The sequence below is a fragment of the Oncorhynchus gorbuscha genome, linkage group LG26 (assembly GCF_021184085.1).
Source record: "Oncorhynchus gorbuscha isolate QuinsamMale2020 ecotype Even-year linkage group LG26, OgorEven_v1.0, whole genome shotgun sequence".
Lineage (NCBI taxonomy): Eukaryota > Metazoa > Chordata > Actinopteri > Salmoniformes > Salmonidae > Oncorhynchus > Oncorhynchus gorbuscha.
The window spans coordinates 37,431,271-37,454,119 of record NC_060198.1 but is presented as its reverse complement, the minus strand read 5'-3'; the positions used below and the strand labels follow the sequence as shown (position 1 = coordinate 37,454,119).

Below are 22,849 nucleotides of genomic sequence, written 5' to 3'. Positions count from 1 at the left end.
AGTAGTTGTGTCCAAACATTTGACTGGTACTGTATGTATTATTTTTGTTGCTCAGAATAAAATAAAACCACCAGTGGCCGCCAGTGGGGAAACCCAAACCTATTTCCTCCTCCCCAGACTCAAAGAACAGATATACAAACACACACTGCAATAAAAAACCACCATCTTCATTACAAAAAAATAGTTTTTATATACTGTACGACAACAAAGCACTTTTCCATGGCACTTTGTGATCACTGTGACACCTCCACAGAGAGTGACAATAATTGTGACATCAAGCAAATTCAATAAGCAAACATTCATAGTGAACCAAATACAAAGGAACATTTTACACAATGCAACCCATGAACAACTCATGTACAGTGGAGACACAACAATAACATCCATTAATGATGACTGATAGAGGCTCCACAACAACAGTGTCTGAGGGAGCTCTCTCATTGGTGGATGGCACATTTAAAAGCAAATCAAAACTCATGCTGGAACTTCTGACCACCACCTCAATTAACATTTGACCACAACATTTCAGAAAATACTTTTAATTTGGAGTATAATTACAAAATGACTGTCATTAGACATATTTTTAGCCGGTAGAGGCCACATCTGGAACCCGCTGTGTATGACACCACAGTAGTAGAGGGTACTCCTCATACAACATGTATAATGGCATTTAGTCCTGAATAGAATGTGGTGAAACATATGAAGCTATGAGCCCCCCAAAACTCTGTATTTTATTCCAGCTAACATCTTTACATAAAGTGTTCAGATCATTTCTTCATTTCTTTGTAAATATGGCAATATTGGGGCAAGAAATTCCATTTGGATTTCCAATCCTTCCTTATGGCAATAATGAGTAAGGCTGACAGGCTGCAGCATGTGATACACATGAACTAAATGATCAGAGCATGTTTCAAAGATAAATTCACATTTTAAATACATTGCTAAAGGATTTCTATCCAACTGAAAACACTGACATGGTTTTTCTCCTAATAGGGGCAGAATGAGGGTTGTCTAGTTGCCATAGGCTTTCCAAGTAGGTGGTGAGCAGACCAGGTGCTCTCTTTTTCACAATGTGGTTGCTCTGCTCTTTTTGACTACTCACTATCGGATGATGTTATTTTAGGGGGACTGTCGCTCTACTGCTCTATGTCTCTCTCTTTATTTCCCTCCCTCCATAGATGTTTCCCTCCCTCCCTCTCTCACTGTGGCCTGGTGTGGTGTAACAGTTGGTGAGAGTTTCAGCTACATGTAGCCACCACAGCACCCAGACTTCTGCTTCTCAGACGCAATGTATTCATGGATCTGGAACTTGGGCTCGTTGGGCTGCTGGGCAGCTCTGTGCTTCAACTCCCTGGCAGAGCGAGAGCGAGAACGAGAGAGAGCGAGAGCGAGAGCGAGAGCGAGAGCGAGAGCGAGAGCGAGAGCGAGAGCGAGAGCGAGAGCGAGAGCGAGAGCGAGAGAGAGGAAGGAGAGTGAATGGGATGGAGCAGTGCATGGGATGGAGCAGTGCAGAGCAGAGAAATTGAAAACATAAGGGAAACACAGGAGGGATGAGGAACATAATTGGGCAATATGTCTTTGCCCTTTCACATACAGTGCAACTTTCATTTAGAAATAACATGAGTCGTGACTTACTTTGCTACAGCCAGGAAGGCCAGCTCTACGTTGACTCCAGTCTTGGCACTGGTCTCCATGAAAGGGACTCCATACTCCTGAAAAGCATCCAGGGCTTTTAATGGCACTACTCAAGTACACCACATTCATCATATGAATGAACTCACTACCAAACACTCAGAGTGATACAGCTCTCCAACACTTGAGGGAACATCAGTTCACAAGTACAGTATATATCAACATTTCAAGCCTGTTTTCATTTCACAGTGCTGTGCAGTTGCTTTTGAAGAGGCTACTTGGTGTTTTGTGGTTTTGAGAGTGGAGCAAACCCTTAAGTGGGCCTCGTCTCTTACCTTGGCCAGCTTCTCTCCCTCCTCACGCTTGATGACCCTCTCTCCGGCCATGTCCGTCTGTTTGGACAGAGCAGAGGAGAGTCATGGACACAACTAGTCCATTAGATCCAAAGGCACCACTACATCAGCCCACACAAGCCACAGCAGTTCGCAGGGCATTCTCCAGGCTGCCTCTGAATCTCTGACCACAGGCCAAACATTGCTTAGAGAGAGAAATGTGCCCTGTCCTGCTGCTCTCCCCAGCTCTGGGAATAAATTATGTCTGGGGGAACGTGACAGCAATGACCCAGTGTCTCTGTAGTAGCACCACCAGAGGGGGCACCTAATCTATGGGTGCTGCTGAACTGGAGATGCCACCAGTTCTATTTGAAATCATCACAACACATGTATTCACGTGTCAACCTGCTTTGCTTTACTTTGGCCAGGTCGCAATTGTAAATGACAACTTGTTCTCAACTTGCCTACCTGGTTAAATAAAGGTGAAATAAAAAAATTAAAAATTCATCTACAATATAAAATGAGGCTGAGACACTGTGTGTGGGTGTGTGCAATTAGGCTACAAAGTCAATAGCAGAGACAAATATGTTTCTGTGTGTGTTGTGTTATTGTTACTTTTGGTATGACGACTTCTCTTGATACACTCTACAAAACCAAAAGTATGTATAGCTCACACCTTGTTGCCGAGCAACATGATGACCACATCCTTCTGAGCATACTCATGAATTTCAGTCAGCCAGGCCTATATGGGAGGGGGGAGAGATTAAACAGGAGATTAGTCAGTAAAAACACCAGTGCTAAAGGAGACCCTCTCTACAAAAACAGAATCAATTTCTCTGCTCTGCTGCTTTGGTTACTATTCTCCATTCTGCGCTTCACTTCCCTTTATCCCCAAACCTTCAAAAACTTTAAAAAATGGCTTCTTGGAAATGTCATGAAATGTCATTGTGGAGGTCACCTCAGTAATGTAATGTGGAGGCCATATATTACTTGGCATGTAAAATTAATTCTGGGTTCTTCCTCTAAAAGGGGGCTTATGAGAAGACGTGAGGAGATAAGAAGGAAGAGTGACATGATATGTTTCTCACCCTGATGTTGTCAAAGGATGACTTGCTGGTAATGTCATAGAGCAGGAGGAGGGCTGAGGATAGAAAGGCAGAGTCTCACACAGACACGTGTTCTTAGCATTCTACCACACACACAACCAGGAAGTGTTTCAATATAGCAGAGATTACCCTGTGCGTCTCTGTAGTAGGCGTGCGTGACACTGCGGAATCTCTCCTGTCCTGCAGTATCCCAGATCTGGGAGAAAGAGGTGAAAAATTAATTATAACAATGTAATAAACCTGGAAAACAGGACAATATCCCAAACAGCAGCAACCAATGAGCATGCAATGGTATGCACGTCATAATGGAAATGCGTGACTTTAATGATCAATATATTTTACAGTGTAGTACATTAGAATAGTCACGTGGCTTATTTATTTTTTACCAGGTAAGTTGATCATTTACAGAAATGACCTGGGGAATAGTTACATGGAACAGGAGGGGGATGAATGAACCAATTGGAAGCTGGGGATGATTAGGTAGCCATGATGGTATGAGAGCCAGATTGAGAATTTAACCAGGATACCGAGGTTAATATCCCTAATCTTACGATAAGTGGCATGTGATATTTAGTGACCACTGAGTCAGGACACCTGTTCAACATCCCATCCGAAAGACGGCACCCTACACAGGGCAATGTCCCCAATCACTACCCTGGGGCAATTGGATATATTATTTTAGACCATAGGAAAGAGTGCCTCCTACTGGCCCTCCAACACCACTTCCAGCAGCATCTGGTCTCCCATCCAGGTACCAACCAGGACCAACCCTGCTTAACCCTGCTTAGCTTCAGAGGCAAGCCAGCAATGGGATGCAGTGTGGTGTGCTGCTCAGACAAAACCCACCAAAGGCATTTCAATGTTTAGCACCTCTCAGCCAGAATTGTCAATAGAACAGGATATGATAACGTATTTGCAATAGATACGCTGTGGTTACATAGGGACACTTGCATGTTGACCACATACGCCACTGTCCACTGTGTAACATTATGATACTGACTGTGGTTTAATGAATTAGACTGGTAGGGATAAGGAATAGTGGCATCAATGTTGTGTGTAGAGGTCCCTGCTCTCTCACCTGGAGTTTGACCTTCACGTTGTCCACCGTCACAACTTTATTCTGATGAGGAGAGGAAACAGTTAACCACAGAACTGTCTATGGGGTCTTTTTGCATAATAGAGACAGACTCAGACAAAACACATCACAGGTATTTAAATATTAAGAAGCTTCAGAAAGCAAGAATATTCTAAAGAACAAACAAACAGACCGGAAATGGCACAGCATGCTGTATAGCAGTGGCAACCAGTCATTCAGGGCAGGTGGGCCTGTGAGCCCCAACCTTTTTAAAGAAAAATAATATAAATAAATAAATATATTTTGTTTTTGGGTGGGCTTGCCTGTTTTACATGTTATATTTACATTAATATGTGTCACATATCAGTTTGCAAACAATGTAATATATATATATATATCATTGAGTTAATAAAGCTGCAAATAAACAGAAAGTCGTTTCAGCCTATAGCTCAGTGCTTTTGTACAGCTTCCACCCAAACGACGTTCAATGTGCCTCACCCTAATAATTTGGTCTACTTCACCTCTTAATTTCGCCTACTGTTCTAACTTGGTGGTGCACATATAGCCTATAACCTGTTTTGGGGAACTGTAATCATCGAATGTTGTAAAAGCTTTCATTGTCTGTTTATATGTCCCCTTTTTTTAATCCTATGGTTCTGTGACAACGTGCGTCTAGGTCAGGGGTGTCAAAGTCAAATGGACGGAGGGCCAAATAAAAAATTTAGCTACAAGCCGAGGGCCGGACTGTTCGAATATTCATTGAAAATTTTTTAAATGACGCATATAGTCTAGTGAACCTAATTGAACCTACTGAAAACCTAACAAATATATTCCAATATGATCAGATAAATAAAGCAATATTTTCTTATGGCTCTGTCAGTAATCTTTAATTTTCAACAGACACAAAAGACAAATTTCCTTTATATAAAAATCCCCATAACATGAACATTAAATGAAAGAAACCGGTATTCAAGGCACCATCAGTAGCCTATATTTTCTATTTTAGCAAAAGTGGGCTAAATTTACTTCAAAGAAAAAAACAATAATAGCAATTTTCTATCATCCACTCAACTGAAATATTTTTAAAATATAATTGGATTGAAATACAATAAAATAAAGTGCAAAAATCTATTAATCAAAAACAACACTTTGTTTAAGGAGAAGTAACATGCAGTGAAAACAAATATTAAACTTTAACTTTTAAACTTGAACTGAGTAAAAACTCTAAATATGTGATTGCACAGTAATGTTCACTTGTTTGAGGTTGAGGGTGATACTTGGTGGTGTCCCATCTTTTCCACAAGTTCATCAATGTTCGGGGTAAGGCTCTGAGCTGAGGAAATCCTCAGAATTGAGTGGAGGTGTTCAGCAGTAAGTCGACTTCTGTGTGATGTTTTGTTCAAGTTCATCAAAGAAAACAGTTGTTCACACAGGTATGTGCTGCCAAACATAGACAACGTTTGAGCAGCCTGGATGCGCAGCTGGGGCATTGTGTCGGGGAGGAAACGGGCGAACTCCGCAGCACCCACTGCCGCATATTTTGCCCTCAGTGCATCATTGCATTGGAGGTCAATCAACTCCATTTGGAGGTTTGGTGGTGAGCTTTCCACGTCAACAGCAAATGGGTTACCGAGCAGTTCCAACCTGCTTTTTTGTGCTTCAAAGTCAGCAAATCGGCGTCGAAAGTCAGCGGCAAGCATACCTATTTTATCAGCCAACTGTGCGCTCGGGAACGCACTGGTAGAGAGCTTCTCTTTCATGGTCTGGCAGCTGGGAAAGTGGCTCAAATTTTCTTTCCGCATCTGCGTCTCCCACAGAGTCAGTTTGGTTTTAAATGCCTTCACTGTACTGTACATATCAGAGATGACACGATCCCGACCCTGCAGCTGCAAGTTCATTGCATTCAGATGACTCGTAATGTCACACAGAAAAGCCATTTCACACAGAAACATTTTGTCTCGGAGTTGTGTTGTGTCTTTCCCTTTGCTGTCCAAGAACAGACAAATCTCCTCACGAAGCTCGAAACATCTTTGAAGCACCTTTCCCTGGCTTAGCCATCGCACCTCTGTGTGATAAGGCAAATCACCATGCTCCGTTTCTAACTCCGTCAGAAATGCCTTGAACTGGCGGTGATTCAAACCTTTGGCTCTGATAAAGTTAACTGTGCGCGTGATGATGCTCATTACATGCTCCATTTTCAAGGCTTTACCGCACAACGCTTCCTGGTGTATGATACAATGATAAGCTGTCAGCTCACCTGTCGCGTTTTCCTCTTGCATCTTTTCCCGTATCTTTGCCACCAGTCCACTCCTGTGTCCACACATCGCAGGTGCTCCGTCGGTTGTCAAACCCACGAGTTTTTCCCAAGGCAGCTCCATCTCATTTACACATCTTGACACCTCTTCATACAAATCATGCCCCGTAGTTGTGCCATGCATAGGACGTAAAGCCAAAAACTCCTCTGTCACGCTTAGGCTGGAGTCCACTCCGCGGATGAAAATTGACAACTGGGCAATGTCAGAAATGTCGGTGCTCTCATCCACAGCCAAGGAATATGCAATGAAATCTTTTCCCTTTTTCACAAGCTGCTCTTTTAGATTGATGGACAACTGGTCTACTCTCTCGGCAATGGTGTTTCTGCTCAGACTCACATTTAAAAAGAGTTGCCTTTTTTCTGGGCAAACTTCGTCACAAACTTTAATCATGCAGTTTTTGATGAAATCCCCCTCCGTAAATGGCCGGGCTGATTTAGCGATCTCTTCTGCCAAAATAAAACTGGCCTTGACAGCAGCCTGGCCTTGTGATTTGGCTTTTTGAACAGAGCCTGTCGAGATTTGAGGCCTCGTTTTAATTCCTCTGCCTTTTGTAGCCTTTGTTCCATGTCCATATTCTTGTTTTTGTCCGCGTGTTTCGTTTCATAATGTCGTCTCAGATTATACTCTTTCAGTACCGCCACACTTTCTCCACACAGAAGACACACAGGTTTTCCAGCTACCTCCGTGAACAAATACTCCGACTCCCACCTTGTTTGAAACCCCGGTTCTCAGTGTCCACCTTCCGTTTTGCCATTTTTGATGGGTATCTGAAAGTTAATTTTACTGTGATGCTGACAACTGCTGTGCCAATAAATATTGAAATGAAGCAGCCTACTGCTCGGTGCGTCACCGTTGCATTGTGGGAAATGTAGTATTGGTGCGTGTAAAAGATCTGCGGGCTGCCGGCTTGCTGCGGTCTGCGGGCCGGTTCTAATAATAAATCAAGATCATCCCAGGGGCTGTAAAAAACCTTCTCGCGGGCCGGATGTGGCCCGCGGGCCTTGACTCTGACATATGTGGTCTAGGTGGTAGGTGTAGGAGTCAGGCGCAGGAGAGCAGGGATGTCTGAGAAGCGTGTTAATAAGAAAGTCCACCAACACAGGAATGGCACAATCAAAAGGTACAACGCCCTCGACAACAGAAAACCCGTACAAAGCGCACGGAGGAACAAACAAAGTTCCGACACTCATTTACTTCAGAACCCGTGAAAATAACTGACTAATCCCGCACAAACTTAGGCAGGCAACAGGTTACGATTATATACACACAAATGAACGCAAATGAAACCAGGTGTGAAAAAGAACCAAAGACAAAACAAACAGAAAAGGAAAAAGGGATCGGTGACGGCTAGTAGACCGGCGACGCCGACCGCCGCCCGAACAGGGAGAGGAGCTACCGTCGGTAGAAGTCGTGACAGGTTCTGATTTGTATAGGGACTACACTGTAAGAACGGCCCGTGTTCTCAATTCTGTCGCTGTACATTTCAAAAGTGCTGAACAAATAGATATTGACTATGTCCGTCGTGGCTTGCCCATTAACATCTTAGTCGGAATAACGGATTGCCTCTTATCCGCTTGTCGTCCCCTTACGCCATAGTTTATACATCTCATTTGTCAGTAGAAACTACATTTGTTTAAGCAAGTCTGCCATATCAGCTATGTTTTTTAAAAGGCAGTAAATGAGGCTGAATGAACTGTTTCGCTGCCAGACAAGGCTCCGCTGAAAGCCAGGTTTAGCAGTGGTAAGGTATTGGGACAGCTTTACGTAGGCCCTAACAGTTTGTGGGCACCGTTTGTCACTGTTATAGTGCAATTCATGTATTGTTTAGTGTTGTGGCTTTGATGGCATGCATCCCACTTTTTTTTTGGGGGGGGGGCACCAAGATTTCCATGCTAAAATCGCCACTGCTATATAGACTCATATAGACAACATGAAAACTAAGAGGAGCTTCAGAGGCCGGCAAAGAAAGCCAATTGCTACACCCACACTACAGAGGGTCTGGAATTAGACTTAATTGCACAATAGTGAAAAAGAAGACTGGCAAAATAACAACCCACTCCCCCGCTAATTTCCTGTGGCTGTCAGGGACACCATGTGATTTCCTGTATAGGCAGGATTCTAAAATAGTCATGAGTGAAAAAAATTATATTAGCTACAGATATGGATTAGTGAAAAACATATCTTGTGAAAAATGCTCTTCGAGAGAGTAAAGAAAGAATATGGAAAATTGAGAAGGAATAAGATGCCCAAGTCATGTGAAATGATGTGTCCCTTCAAATCTAAGTCCCAAATACATACTTACATACACCCACACACACACACACACACACACACACACACACACACACACACACACATTGTAGAGGTCAACCGATAACAGCTTGTTGTAAGGTCAGTCTGCTGTGTAGGTGTCATTATTATGCAGGTAACTGAACCAGTTAACCTCAACCTGGCCTTTTAAACTTCCTGTTTGTATTTCAGGGGAAAACAGGAGGAAAGTCACTAAGTGAAAACATGACACAAGCAACAATGTTGAAATGAAGGAAGTGAACGATTCAACTGGTACATATCACTTCCTCTAAGCTAACCTCATTACTCCACTATCAGTCCCCGGGTACAGTCAGCCCCTGCCTTTCCTGTGAGCACACTGTGACAGACATACACTCTCTCTGAAGTGAGTCCAATCTTCTAAAATGGCCCCTCTTAATGGGAGTCACCACCCATTGAGACTTCCACCTTGGCAGAACAGACATGGTCCAACCCCTGCATTAGTTGCCATGGGTTTCCGTTTTTCCCTCCAATTATTACGCAGATTGGCCACACACGACTTCGCGTTGACAAGCCCGCATGCTGAGCAACTGCTACAAGGAAGCAGGGCCAAAATAGCCCTGCCACGTTAGAGCTCGTCAGAGCAGTCTTCCCATCCACACAGGGTATTGACTGGTATAGCTGGAGGCTCAGCAAGGAACATATTGACTGATCCTGTATCAGTCTCAAAATCATCTCGCTTTATAATCTTCTGTTCAATACAGATGCAATGCAAGTAGCCGTGGGTGGTCACTACACACAACTCACTGTTATAATGCACTTATTTATGAATCTCATGAATAGTTATTACCTGTTGCACAAGCATGGAGAAAATAATCTCCATTTGGAAAACATAAACGGTCCACACATCCCTATCCATGTTGTACTCCCATCCCAGGCAGTGCTAATGTCTACACCATCAACACTGAGTGGTAACACAGTACTCTGCCTTAATGCAACATCATTTCCTCCAAAACCGCCTTTTTACCAGCCATTAGATAGTGTTTTCTTTGGAGGGGGAGCAGGAGCAAGAGTCTTTCTTTCTGTCCACATTCTCTCTCTTTTTCCATCTCTCACTCATTTTCTCTATCTTTTTCTCTGTCTCTCCAGCAGCTGGTTGGTAGCTATGGAAATCTGTCCCCCACCAATCTGTCCTCCACATGAGAGCTGCTTGTTTATTTGACCCCAGCCAGGGCAGAGCATCGTTTGTGGGGGTAACGTAATGTACATTTCCTCCAGGCTGGAAACAATCATTCTGGAGCCATATGCAGCACAGTAGCAGAAGTACTCTATGGACTTGATTGATTTGTGAAAGGGTTGGTACATTTTGAGCCATCATCACTGCATGACAACACTTTAAAGTGGTTATTGGATTTACAGATTTAACTGAAATAGGATGGGAAAATATTTTACGTATGGATTCTTCAACAACATTCTAGCATTTATCTTGTAAATAGATAATTTAGAAATGAGAAAGAACAGATCAAAACAGCAGACATAATATATACATTATGAATGTATAGACACAAAGAACCTTCCATCCTGAGTTGACCCCACTGGGTCTACTGACATCTCTCTCACCCTAAAGTCTATTCCCACGGTGGCTATGAAGTTGCCTCCCAAAAAGGCCCCGTCTTTAAAGCGCACCAGCACACATGTCTTCCCCACCGCAGAGTCTCCCAGCAGCATCACCTAGAGAGGCGTCAGAGAGAGGGGTTAGGGGTCATACCTGGGCCCAACACACTGACATCAACCCTCACATGACCAGAAGAATGGTAATAACTCCAAACAAGCTTTCACTGAACAATGTTTGGTGTTAAGAGATGGATCGTTAGAGTTCAACTGGTTCATATGACTTTCTGAAAGTCATCAGTTGATTATGTCATGATGCTGTGCATCCATGAGAAGTGAAAATTATAAAACTAGAATTTCACGACATCACGATGACTAGTGTTAAGTGTCAAAGCACTGACTCATGATCCTACTGCAAAATGTTCTTGTTGTTTCAGCCTCATCTGAACTTCCTGGTTATTTATTGGGCGCCTGATTTAGTTTGGATATTTTATCCATCCGTCGATTTCATCTTTATAAGGTTGTAGACTAAATGATGTGGTTGATGTGTGTGGGTCTTACACTTATTAATTTGATCATTCATATTTCAACATGAGTAATGTTCTGCAGTAAAACAGCTGAGTGGATATGTATGAGAGATCATATTTGCACAAACCATCATGGGACTGATGTGAAACTACTTGACTATGTGAATGACCTGTTGTACTTCTGCTTGGTCTTTTCCATTAACCACTCCTGATTCTGATCAATCCCCAAACGCTGAACAAATGCTTGTTCAATGAACCATAAACAATTAATGAACATGCACCTGTGGAACGGTCATTAAGACACTAACAGCTTACAGACGGCAAGCAATTAAGGTCACAGTTATGAAAACGTAGGACACTAAAGAGGCCTTCCTACTGACTCTGAAAAACACCAAAAGAAAGATGGTCAGGGTCCCTGCTCATCTGCGTGAACGTGCCTTAGGCATGCTACAAGGAGGCATGAGGACTGCAGATGAGGCCAGGGCAATAAATTGCAATGTCCGTACTGTGAGACGCCTAAGACAGCACTACAGTGAGACAGGTTGGACAGCTGATTGTCCTCGCAGTGGCAGACCACATGTAACAACACCTGCACAGTATCGGTCAATCCTCACACCTGCTGGACAAGTACAGGATGGCAACAACAACTGCCCGAGTTACACCAGGAACGCAAAATCCCTCCATCAGTGCTCAGACTGTCCGCAATAGGCTTAGAGAGGCTGGACTGAGGGCTTGTAGGCCTGTTGTAAGGCAGGTCCTCACCAGACATCACTGGCAACAACGTCTCCTATGGGCACAAACCCACCATCGCTGGACCAGACAAGACTGGCAAAAAAAATGCTCTTCACTGACGAGTTGCGGTTTTGTCTCACCAGGGGTGATGGTTGGATTCACGTTTAACGTCGAAGGAATGAGCGTTACACCGAGGTATGTACTCTGGAGCAGGATCGATTTGGAGGTGGAGGGTCCATCATGGTCTGGGGCGGTGTGTCGCAGCATCTTCAGACTGAGCTTTTTTTCATTGCAGGCAATCTCAATGCTGTGTGTTTCAGGGAAGACATCCTCCTCCCTCATGTGGTACCCCTCCTGAAGGCTCATCCTGACATGACCCCCCAGCGTGACAATGCCACCAGCCATACTGCTTGTTCTGTGCATGATTTCCTGCAAGACAGGAATGTCAGTGTTCTGCCATGGCCAGCGAAGAGCCCGGATCTCAATCCCATTGAGCACATCTGGAACCTGTTGGATCGGAGGGTGAGGGCTAAGGCCATTCCCCCCAGAAATGTCCGGGAACTTCCAGGTGCTTTGGTGGAAGAGTGGGGTAACATCTCACAGTAACAACTGGCAAATCTGGCTCAGTCCATGAGGAGGACATGCACTGCAGTACTTAATGCAGCTGGTGGCCACACCAGATACTGACTGTTACTTTTGACCCCCACTTTGTTCAGGGACACAATTTAATTTCTGTTAGTCACAGGTCTGTGTAACTTGTTCAGTTTATGTCTCAGTTGTTGAATCTTGTTATGTTCCTACAAATATTTACACATGTTAAGTTTGGTGAAAATAAATGCAGTTGACAGTGAGAGGACGTTTCTTTTTTAGCTGAGTTTTAAAAAAAGGTTTTCACCTGGAACCAAAGGGGTTATTCTTTGGCGACAGCCATTTGCCACCCTTTTTTATAAGAGTGTACTGGTGTGTAGAGTAGGCAGGCTACTGTATTTTAATAGATTTTCCTTCATTTGTTTGAGAGATGGACACCTGTACCACCAGTGAAGCTTCTCAATTAGGCTACAGTCAATATTAATACCAGCAGGCAGCGCCATAACATGATCATAAGCATAATACTGTTATAAGCACATAAACATAGCCTAATAATATACATCCCAATAATAAGAATAGCCTAATACAGACCTTGAAGGCAATATCAAAATACTCGCAAACCGAGGCGCATCTCTCCAACACATATTTTGATGTTCCGTTTTTAGTCTCTTTATCCTTCAACGATGCCTTCTTTGTGGACATCGCAACGACTATGACCACAGTATCACCGAGATCTGTCAGCGCGCCGCGCGATGTTCCTCCCGAGATGCCAGTGACTCAAAACCAGTTAACACGAGCAATGAGTCCATCGGCAGTCACTTAGCGTTGTCCAAAACCACCCAGCGCGTTCTAAGAACAATTTCTTGACGCTGAATCAACTAATGCCAATCATAGAGTCGTGGTTAAAACTTAAAGAGGGATTCTCTTGAGAACCTGGCTACATTCGCGGAGAAAAAAAGATCAATATGCGGAAACATTTCTCAGTTATGCAGAACGTTAGAACCGATCCGCATCATTCTTTACGCGTTGGCAGATGAAACGACGTTGTCATTTGTCCAATGAAGATAATGCTATTTAGGCCTATGAAATGAGGCAGTGTTTTGTCATTTTCATAAATGAAAACAACTAGGTCTTCAACCGAGCCACGGACGCAACAGGCAGTGATGGCACGAGTTATTAGTCACAGGTGGTACTGAACTCGTTGATCATGAAAGAGGAGGAGTTCAGCGAACGAAATAAAATAAAAACAATTTAAACGGCTGTCAACGTGTTGCCAATGAAAAAAACACTTTTCAGTTTCAATCCTAAATTAATTATATTCCAGTGATTTCAGAATTCCCTACAAATTCCTACAATTTAATCCACAACATGTCAGGTAGGAGGTCTTTCCTCACCAATTTCTAATTTTCATAGGATGTATGTAGCCTTGAGGAAATACACTATAAACAGACAGTGTTCATATGATAATCTCATTTTCTTTCACTTAATTAACATGACATAATGTCAAAAATGTTCTCCTAATTGCCAAGCCATGTATGATCATGTGGATGGATACCAGCTAAAACTTTGACTAAGAGTTTGTCTCCCCCCAGTGTTCAACAGAGAGAGACGAGAAAAAGAGATGTTTGTGGGTGTATCTCTCTCTAGCTCCATTACAGGCAGTTGTGGGCTCAGACAGACAGACAGGCAGACAGAAAGACTGGAGAACCTTGGTTAATGTTCTATCCACCTAGTACAACAAAGGTTTCTGCAAGTGCCACCAAACCTTTTTATACCCACTGCATTTTCTTCACAACCTCTTACTGTATGACAAAGCATTTTTCGTATCTCCAAGGTAAGCAGCTTTGTGTGTCCGTTTTCTGCATTGCTTTTGTGTGGCTTATATGCCTTCAGACAAACAAAGCCTTCGTCATCACTGTCTGTCACATCACAAAACAGTCAGGTCTATTTCTCAAAATAGCATCACCCTGAGTTTTATATCTTTTACAGTCCCATTCTTTCTTTCTTTCTTTCTTTCTTTCTTTCTTTCTTTCTTTCTTTCTTTCTTTCTTTCTTTCTTTCTTTCTTTCTTTCTTTCTTTCTTTCTTTCTTTCTTTCTTTCATTCATTTTCTCTGTGAATGGAAGCCCACCATACATCACCACAGTGATAATGTAGACTATATGCAGACAATCAATCACTCCAGTTCACATTCACAACAGTGAGTGATACATCTGTGAAACACAGCCATCCATCAGGGAACAGACCAACTGGTGCAACATTAACTGTAATCATACACCCACTTTCTAGCAACACCCAACTGTGTGCTAAAGATCATTATGATTGCAGAAAGAGGAAGATGATTGGCACCTCAAACAACAGCATTTAGGGACCCTGGAAGGGAAGACACTTGTTGTCCCATCAATCCCAGTAACAAAGTGATCTGGTCCTTCATAGTCACTTGTCCCCTATGTTTCATGGCAGACAATAACGCAGAGACTCACCGTGAAGCCGATGCCCACAGTGGCAGAGAAGGAGCCGGGTATGAACTTGCCTTGGTCATACTGGACCAGCAGAGAGGTCTTCCCCACGCCGCTGTCTCCCACCATGATGGTCTGTGGATAGCAGGAAGAACAGAGAGCAGGTTAGCCACATCACAGCACTACACAGCATTACACAGCACAGCACAGCACAGCACAGCACAGCACAGCACAGCACAGCACAGCACAGAACAGAACAGCACAGAACAGCACAGCACTACACAGCACAGCACTACACAGAACAGCACAGCACTACACAGCACAGCACTACACAGCACAGCACAGCACTACACAGAACAGCACTACACAGCATTACACACCACAGCACTACACAGCACAGCACTGCACAGCACTACACAGAACAGCACAGCACTACACAGAACAGCATAGTGCACTCTTGTAAAAAAAAGGGTTCTTCAGCTGCCCCCATAGCATAACCCTTTTTGGTTTTAGGGAGAACCCTTTTTGGTTCCACGAAGAACCATTTTGGGTTCCATGTAGAACCCTCCATGGAAAGGGTCCTACATGGACCCCAAAAGGGTTCTACCTGGAACCAAAAATGGTTCTTCAAATGGTTCTCCTATGGGGACAGCCAAAAAACAATTTTACTTTATAGATAGCACCTACAGTACAGTACAGAACAGCACAGCACACTGCTCATCTATAGGCTTGTAACATGAGTGGGTGTAGCGTACCCTACTATATATGTGCATCTGTTGCATACAGTGCAGAACATGCTCTTGCCTGATGCCATATAATGTGTGTAATATAATGTGATGCTATGAAGGTCAGTTGGGTATATACCCGGTGGGAGGAGGGAAATGGCAGTGGATGAGTCTGAATGTACCAGGGATACAAGGCAGCTGCTGCCGGAGCATCATGTCAGCCATGGCTACTTGGATTCAAGACGATGCTCTCTGTGCCCCAAAGGGAGCATTAAGAGATCTCTCCTTGCCCACTCAACTGAAAAACCTCTTGCACAATGACACATAGCACAGACAAACACGCATCAGCAGGCTACACACACACACACACACACACACACACACACACACACACACACACACACACACACACACACACACACACACACACACACACACACACACACACACACACACACACACACACACACACACACACACACACACACACACACGGTGTATACCCACTTATTTTTCAGTGGGCCTTGTGTATACTCCCTTCTTAATCCCCATGATGCATATCAAAGTAGTGTAGTGGAGGTATATGTTGTATCAATAAATAAGTCTGATGGAACAGATCTGAATGTTTCACTTAAAATGTTGATAAACTATTATTTCTTTACATTTTAGGCGCAGCAATGTGCACACGGCGGTAGGCCTATATTTAGAAAGAGGGGAGATCTAAAGATGTAAGAACTATCATGGGTTGCTAACATGACTAGGATAATACCTTTGGCTGCTAGACAATGAAAGAAAGCTTAAAGAAAACCAATAGAACAGGAGTACGCATAAGAGGAAGTCTTCAGAAAATAATTACCTCCAGGTTTCTATGGTGGGATTTTGGCTATATAGGCTGCTTTGAAGCAAGGTAAGACGTGCCTCATAACATAAAGTGATATCAGAATGATATCATGATTATTTGCATCAATTATTGCCATTTGTTTTGCGATGTCCATCTTGTGCTAAATGTGCTACAGAAACACCACTAACCAAACAACAGTGCTAGGTGCCTGCACACTTGAATTAAAGGGTATCTACACAAACAAATCTAAATGTCTTACTCGGTTGACATCCTCATTTATCTTTCAATGGTAGGCCTACTATTAACCTACTTGCACAGTACAGATTGGGTACCTGACTGTGAAAGACCAATATGGGATTGATCATTTTATGTCAGTCAGAGTGTATGTCACTGTTTCTCATAGAATGTTTCACACAGGGTGCCTTTCCTTTGCCGGCCGGGCCGTTTGGGAACTTTTGGGCAAAATTAGAGTGAGTATACCCACTTCTCCAGGCACCTCTGCACACACACACACAGAGACAGAGAGAGAAGCCAAATTGGATTTATACCAAAACATTGCACAACTGATCATATTTACACCCTACACACCCTGATAGATTAACATGTCCACCAAAATAAAACCAAAATATACGCTTGCTTTATCGACTTCCAAAAAGCATTTGATTCTATTTGGCATACAGTTCTACAAAGTTATTGAATGTGGTGTAGGGGGTAAAACGTATGACATAATTAAATCAATGTATACTGGCAATACGTGCAGCATTAAAATTGGCAAGAAAAGAACAGAATTCTTGAACCAGGGGCGGGGCCTTCGTCAGGGTTGCAATCTGAGCCCTGCACTCTTCAATATTTACATCAACGAATTGGCCACTATTCTAGAAAAATCCTCAGCCCCTTGTGTTAGTCTCCACAATTCAGAAGTTAAATGCCTACTCTTCGCAGATGACCTATGCCTGCTGTCCCCCAGAGCACATGGCCTACAGCAGCGCCTGGACCTGCTAGAGCAGTACTGCCAGACCTGGGCCCTGGCAGTAAACCCCAAAAAGACTAAAATTATGATTTTCCAGAGAAGATCCAGATCTCAGGGAAATAAAACCAAATTTCTCAATTGGTAAAAAATATATAGAGTACTGCACACACTACAATTACTTAGGTTTAAAAACAAGCTCAACTGAACACCTTAATGAGGCCATGAATGAACTGAGAGAGAAAGCACCTATTAAAATTTGGCTAAAACTAATTGAATATGTCATTGAACCAATTGCACTTTATGGCAGCGAGGTGTGGGGTCCACTTGCAAAACAAGATTTCATCAAATGGGACAAACACCCAATTGAAACCCTGCATGCAGAGTTCTGTAAGATTATCTACATGTCCAGAGGAAAACTACAAACAATGCATGCAGGGCAGAATTAGGCCAATATTCACTAATAATAAAACTCAAAAAAGAGCAATTAAGTTTTGGAAACGTCTCAAATACAGTGACCCTCTCTCATATCATTACCAAGCCCTGCAATGCCAAGAGCTGAGCAAAGAAAAGAGTCCCCTCATCTAGCTGGTCCTGGGGCTGAGTTCACAAACCTGTTCTACTAACACACTGAAGTCTCAGGACCAGAACATCCAATTAATCAGGATAAACCAAATTACAACACAGTCAAAACAAAACTATATTGCTTATTGGGAAACACAAGCACAAACACAAAGCAAAATGCAGGTGCTATCTGGCCCTAAATCGACAGTACACTGTGGCTAAATATTTGACCATGGTTACTGAGCAAAACCTTAGAAAAACCTTGACAAAGTACAGGCTCAGTGTGCACAGCCTTGCCATTGAGAAGGGTAGACACAGGAAAACCTGTCTCCCTGTAGAGGAAAGGCTGTGCAACCACTGCACAACAGCAGAACCTGAGACGAGGCTGCATTTCCTGACAAAATGTCAAAAATATAAAACAATTAGAGTGTCATTTCCCCAAATTTGAAACCCTTATTCAAGGTTTCAAAGACCTCTCTGATGAGAGTAGGCTACCCGTCCTGTTGGGGGAGGACGTAGAGAGCTGTGGGTTGGCAACGCACTACATTGCTGCCTGCCATAAGTTGAGGGACAGTGTCTGACAGACCAATCAACCTGCACATGTACTCTACTGTATGCTTACTGTTATTGTTGAATGTATAGTTATTTTGAGACTTGGTTATTGTTGTAACTGTTGTACCGTTGACAATTTTGATTCTCAAAAGAGAGAGAGAGAGAGAGAGAGAGAGAACACTTAGTCAAGGGTCCTCTTATACGATAGGAATGATTTCCTATTGCTGTGGGTCATGCATCATCCCAACGGGGGATCTGCTGTTGATTTGAGAGGGGATCGTTGCACATGGGCATCAATAAGGCCCTGTTGCCATGATTATCAGGTTGGTGGCTGGCGTTGTGTGGCTAGCCTGGGGCTCCGTGGCAGCAGTCAGCAGACTCTCTTCACTTCTTTTGTTGACATTTATCACCTCCCAGCAGGCGGCCCCACTGCCTCTTATCTGCTGGCTCATAGAGCCTCACAGCCCACTCAGCTCCCCAACACTCTAATCACTCACATCCCTTTCTCAACTTTCTCATTTTTTAGGCCACAGAAAGAAAATGTTCATTACTTCATTACTGTCTCACCAGATATGGTAGATTTAGCTAAAATAATGTATTTCTAGTCTTCACCCAGATTAACTCTTTCTCTTCCGACAGAATACAAAGAGGAGAGTGTCTGGGGACTGGACTAGATATAAGTGCTGACATTAGTGTTGACCTTTTCAAATCTGGGATTGAAAATCTCAGATCAATTTAAAATCTCAAATCAACCAATAGACACTGACCTTTTGAAGCGACTTTAAAATTAACTTATAGAAAGCTTTGTAATACATAACGTGCCATAACATTTCTTTGTATTTGCCTGTTTTATTTATATTTTATTAAGGTTAATTGTGGGGGTGGATGCTTAGGACAGGATAGCATTCATGATTACATGGTCACAACACCAACAACAGTCTGACGCAGACTTGCGGCTTCGTCTGATGACGCATGGAGCAGAAACACACACAGTGGGTGTACCCTGTGTGAAGGCCTGAGTAACCAGAAGCCACTGTCAACCAACTACATTACTATTTATTGTCATCCTCATCCAACTTTAATGTCTGTATGTGGGGGGGCAACAGGGGGTGGGGAGAGTTTGGGGTAAATGGAGAGGAAGTGGGGGTGTAGCCTACCACAGGGGGCAGGGGAGAGATGCTTTTACCATAGCAACACACAAGCTCTCGTAGTAAGAGAGTACCAACTCCCCCCTGAGTTGTTTTAGTTAATCAGGCATGACCCCCTAACCCGGGTACCTGTCCGTGTACTCCGTTTCTTCCAACAACCAATGAGCAACTCAGCCGTAATTCCAGCTGCATATTGAACCTTGAGATTGCTGACAGGCCAGTCTCTGTGGCAAAACTTTATTTTTTATCTAACCTTTATTTAACTGACAGGAGTGGCAAGGAGTGGAATGATAGATAAACAGACTGGTACCTAGACTAATAACCCCCACAGATGTCTCACAATTATCTAAGTCAAAATCAAACTATAAGGCTATGTGATTCTGTCAACCTAGAGGAAACACCCATCTCCCTGCACATATCTCTCTTTCTAATATAGCAAAAGGTTGTTGTTTTCCTTCAGTTAATGAGAATCTACCTCTGGGGATGTCCTCATACCCCCACTGAGTCATTACGCTGCATCGTTTGTAAAAGTAACACAGAGGGTAAATGGAAACATTCAACATAAGCACTTTCTGTTCCTACACTGGAGGATTCTCAGTCAGTTGGCGTGTGGGCTGGATTTATCTAGCTGCTTTGGGGAATGGAGTTGTTATAGAATGATCAAATGATTGGCATAACACTCGATGCCTATGGATAAATAATATATACTTTATATGAATTTAAATACTTGCCCTAAAAATGTTGAATTTGCTCTCCAACTGTAAAGGAATAACATGCCCCAAGTCTCATCTTTCTTTCATGACATTTCCGCCCATCTACTTCCTCCACACACCCACATATTTCCAGAGGTAAAAAAAGTCATTAAAGATGCAACTTTCTCTAGAATAACTTAACGTTGGCATCAGTCAGTGCTAATGTCCTAAAAAGCAGCCTTGGTCTTTAACAGGAAGATGTTCTATCAAGGCTATGCGATTACACACAGGAAGGAACAGAGAACGTACAGGAAGCATACATATCAGGGTTGGGGTCAATTTCATTTGAATTCCAGTCAATTCAGAAAATTAACCAAATTCCAATTTTAATACCACATTTTTCTAATGGAAAAGCACTGAAGAGAATTGGAATTTTTATTTATGTGTACTTCCTGAATTGACTGGAATGTAAATGGGATTGACCCCAACCCTGATACATATCCTTCAATTTCCAAGTGTCCTCACATGAAGTACAAATAAAAATGCAGTCAATAATGACAAAGTATACACCCTATGAGTAGACACTTGCTGGTGTATGCGTGTTGCTGTGGCTCACAAAAACAAAGGGGGAGCAGTTCAACCATACATTCCATGATAGAAAGTGATAGTCAGGTTACATTTTCATGATGTAACCTGGAGGACAAAGTTCTATCTTTTTTTTGTCCCATTGGACATGTACAGCTGTCAGCCTGGCTGTCCAGGGCCCCTGAAACCTGACAGGTGCTGATTCAGGTGAGAGAGATGAATGAAGTCATGGAAGCTGACAAAGGGAATGGGTTCTCCACAAGCAGTCAACCCACACTGAGATGTCCCTGCAATGCGCAACCATTCCAAATTGCTTACCTACATAGTCCAACTTTGATATTATTACCTCTACATTACACATACAACTGAAATATACACTCAACTAGAATGCTGACGCTTGTAGGACCTTCCATGTCACATAATGAAGGCATTGTTCACGCAGACAGAAAAGTTTACTTTTATACTATTACAGAGACACACTTAAATATTAAAATATATATTTATAAAAGAGTGCAATTTAAAAGGTAGATTCTGTATATAGAGATAGGCTACCCCAGTAGAATTTGACAATTTAGCACATCTTACGTGAGTTCAGCTGCTTTGGTGATTTTAAGTTAGCCTAAGTTAAGTGAAGTTATGAAACAATAGCCTAATCACCTTGTGCATTAGGTCCTCGTTATAGGGGAAAGTGATCTCGAGGGGAGTCAGGCAGTCCTCTGTATCCGTGTCCACCGCAGATGACCCATATGCACTGTCCGAGTGAAGCCCCTCGCCCTGGTCAACACATTCCATTTCAGGGATATTCTCCATAATGATATACATCTTCTTTATTTGTTCCTATAGAATCCTTTTGTCAAGGCACGAGTTGAGGAGCTTTATTTTTTTAATAAGCAGAGTTTTTAGACACGTCGCCGCAATAACTTAATCTCCCTTCCCCGCTCTCTCTCGTTTGCTGTCGCTCTTCTCTACACTCACCGCCCCCTCCTTGTCTAAATCCCTTGCACTTGCAGGTTTGATACTGATGCTCCTGGCAAGAACTATAGCCACCTAGGGGGATCATTTCCGCAGAGTCGAATAAAAATTGAATGCAAAGCGCTCCTACTGGAAGCGGACACGGAGGTGTACTATAGTATTTATGAAACCATGTCAACCGTGTGCGTTGAAGTGGAGGACGTGCATCGTGTTCAGCACCATGGTGAGCGCCTTTCTTCAAACGCAAATCATCACGTGTCTTCTCTTTGGGATTACTGCGAATTAGCTATATACACTGTTCAAAAAAATAAAGGGAACACTTAAAAAACACAATGTAACGCCAAGTCAATCACACTTCTGTGAAATCAAACTGTCCACTTAGGAAGCAACACTGATTGACAATAAATTTCACATGCTGCTGTGCAAATGGAATAGACAACAGGTGGAAATTATAGGCATTTAGCAAGACACCCCCAATAAAGGAGTAGTTCTGCAGGTGGTGACCACAGACCACTTCTCAGTTCCTATGCTTCCTGGCTGATGTTTTGGTCACTTTTGAATGCTGGCGGTGCTTTCACTCTAGTGGTAGCATGAGACGGAGTCTACAACCCACACAAGTGGCTCAGGTAGTGCAGCTCATCCAGGACGGCACATCAATACGAGCTGTGGCAAGAAGGTTTGCTCTGTCTGTCAGCGTAGTGTCCAGAGCATGGAGGCGCTACCAGGATACAGGCCAGTACATCAGAAGTGGAGGAGGCCGTAGGAGGGCAACAACCCAGCAGCAGGACCGCTACCTCCGCCTTTGTGCAAGGAGGAGCAGGAGGAGCACTGCCAGAGCCCTGAAAAATGACCTCCAGCAGGCCACAAATGTGCACGTATTTGCTCAATCGGTCAGGCACAGGAAAACCTGACTCCATGAGGGTGGTATGAGGGCCCGACGTCCACAGGTGGGGGTTGTGCTTACAGCCCAACACCGTGCAGGACATTTGGCATTTGCCAGAGAACACCAAGATTGGCAAATTCGCCACTGGCGCCCTGTGCTCTTCACAGATGAAAGCAGGTTCACACTGAGCACATGTGACAGACGTGACAGAGTCTGGAGACGCCGTGGAGAACGTTCTGCTGACTGCAACATCCTCCAGCATGACCGGTTTGGCGG

The 22,849-nt window shown here is 43.3% G+C and overlaps 1 protein-coding gene across 2 annotated transcripts; it reads right to left on the bottom strand.

The window, feature by feature from the left end:
• Positions 1-170: 170 nt before the first annotated feature.
• On the bottom strand, positions 171-21,659 carry LOC124016354 (ras-related protein Rab-37-like). Of its 2 annotated transcripts, none has more exons than XM_046331913.1 (9): positions 21,376-21,659; positions 14,669-14,779; positions 4,149-4,190; positions 3,200-3,266; positions 3,053-3,105; positions 2,641-2,706; positions 1,968-2,024; positions 1,636-1,712; positions 171-1,351 (listed from the first exon to the last, which is right to left on the bottom strand). In XM_046331913.1, exons 1-9 carry the CDS (start codon positions 21,538-21,540, stop codon positions 1,243-1,245), a joined length of 747 nt encoding a protein of 248 aa, XP_046187869.1. In that variant the 5' UTR covers positions 21,541-21,659; the 3' UTR covers positions 171-1,242. The 2 variants fall into 2 exon arrangements, with proteins under 2 accessions (XP_046187869.1, XP_046187870.1); XM_046331914.1 differs by lacking the exons at positions 14,669-14,779; positions 21,376-21,659 and adding exons at positions 10,349-10,459; positions 12,778-13,387.
• Between the last annotated feature and the right edge of the window lie 1,190 nt (positions 21,660-22,849).

Excerpts from the sequence above, each read along its gene's own strand:
- LOC124016354 (XM_046331913.1), bottom strand. The coding sequence starts at position 21,540 with ATGTATATCATTATGGAGAATATCCCTGAAATGGAATGTGTTGACCAG. Across the intron at positions 3,267-4,148 it reads ACGTGAAGGTCAAACTCCAG|ATCTGGGATACTGCAGGACA; the intron begins GTGAGAGAGCAG and ends TCTTTCTCCCAG. Across the intron at positions 2,025-2,640 it reads TCATGTTGCTCGGCAACAAG|ACGGACATGGCCGGAGAGAG; the intron begins GTGTGAGCTATA and ends CTGTCCAAACAG.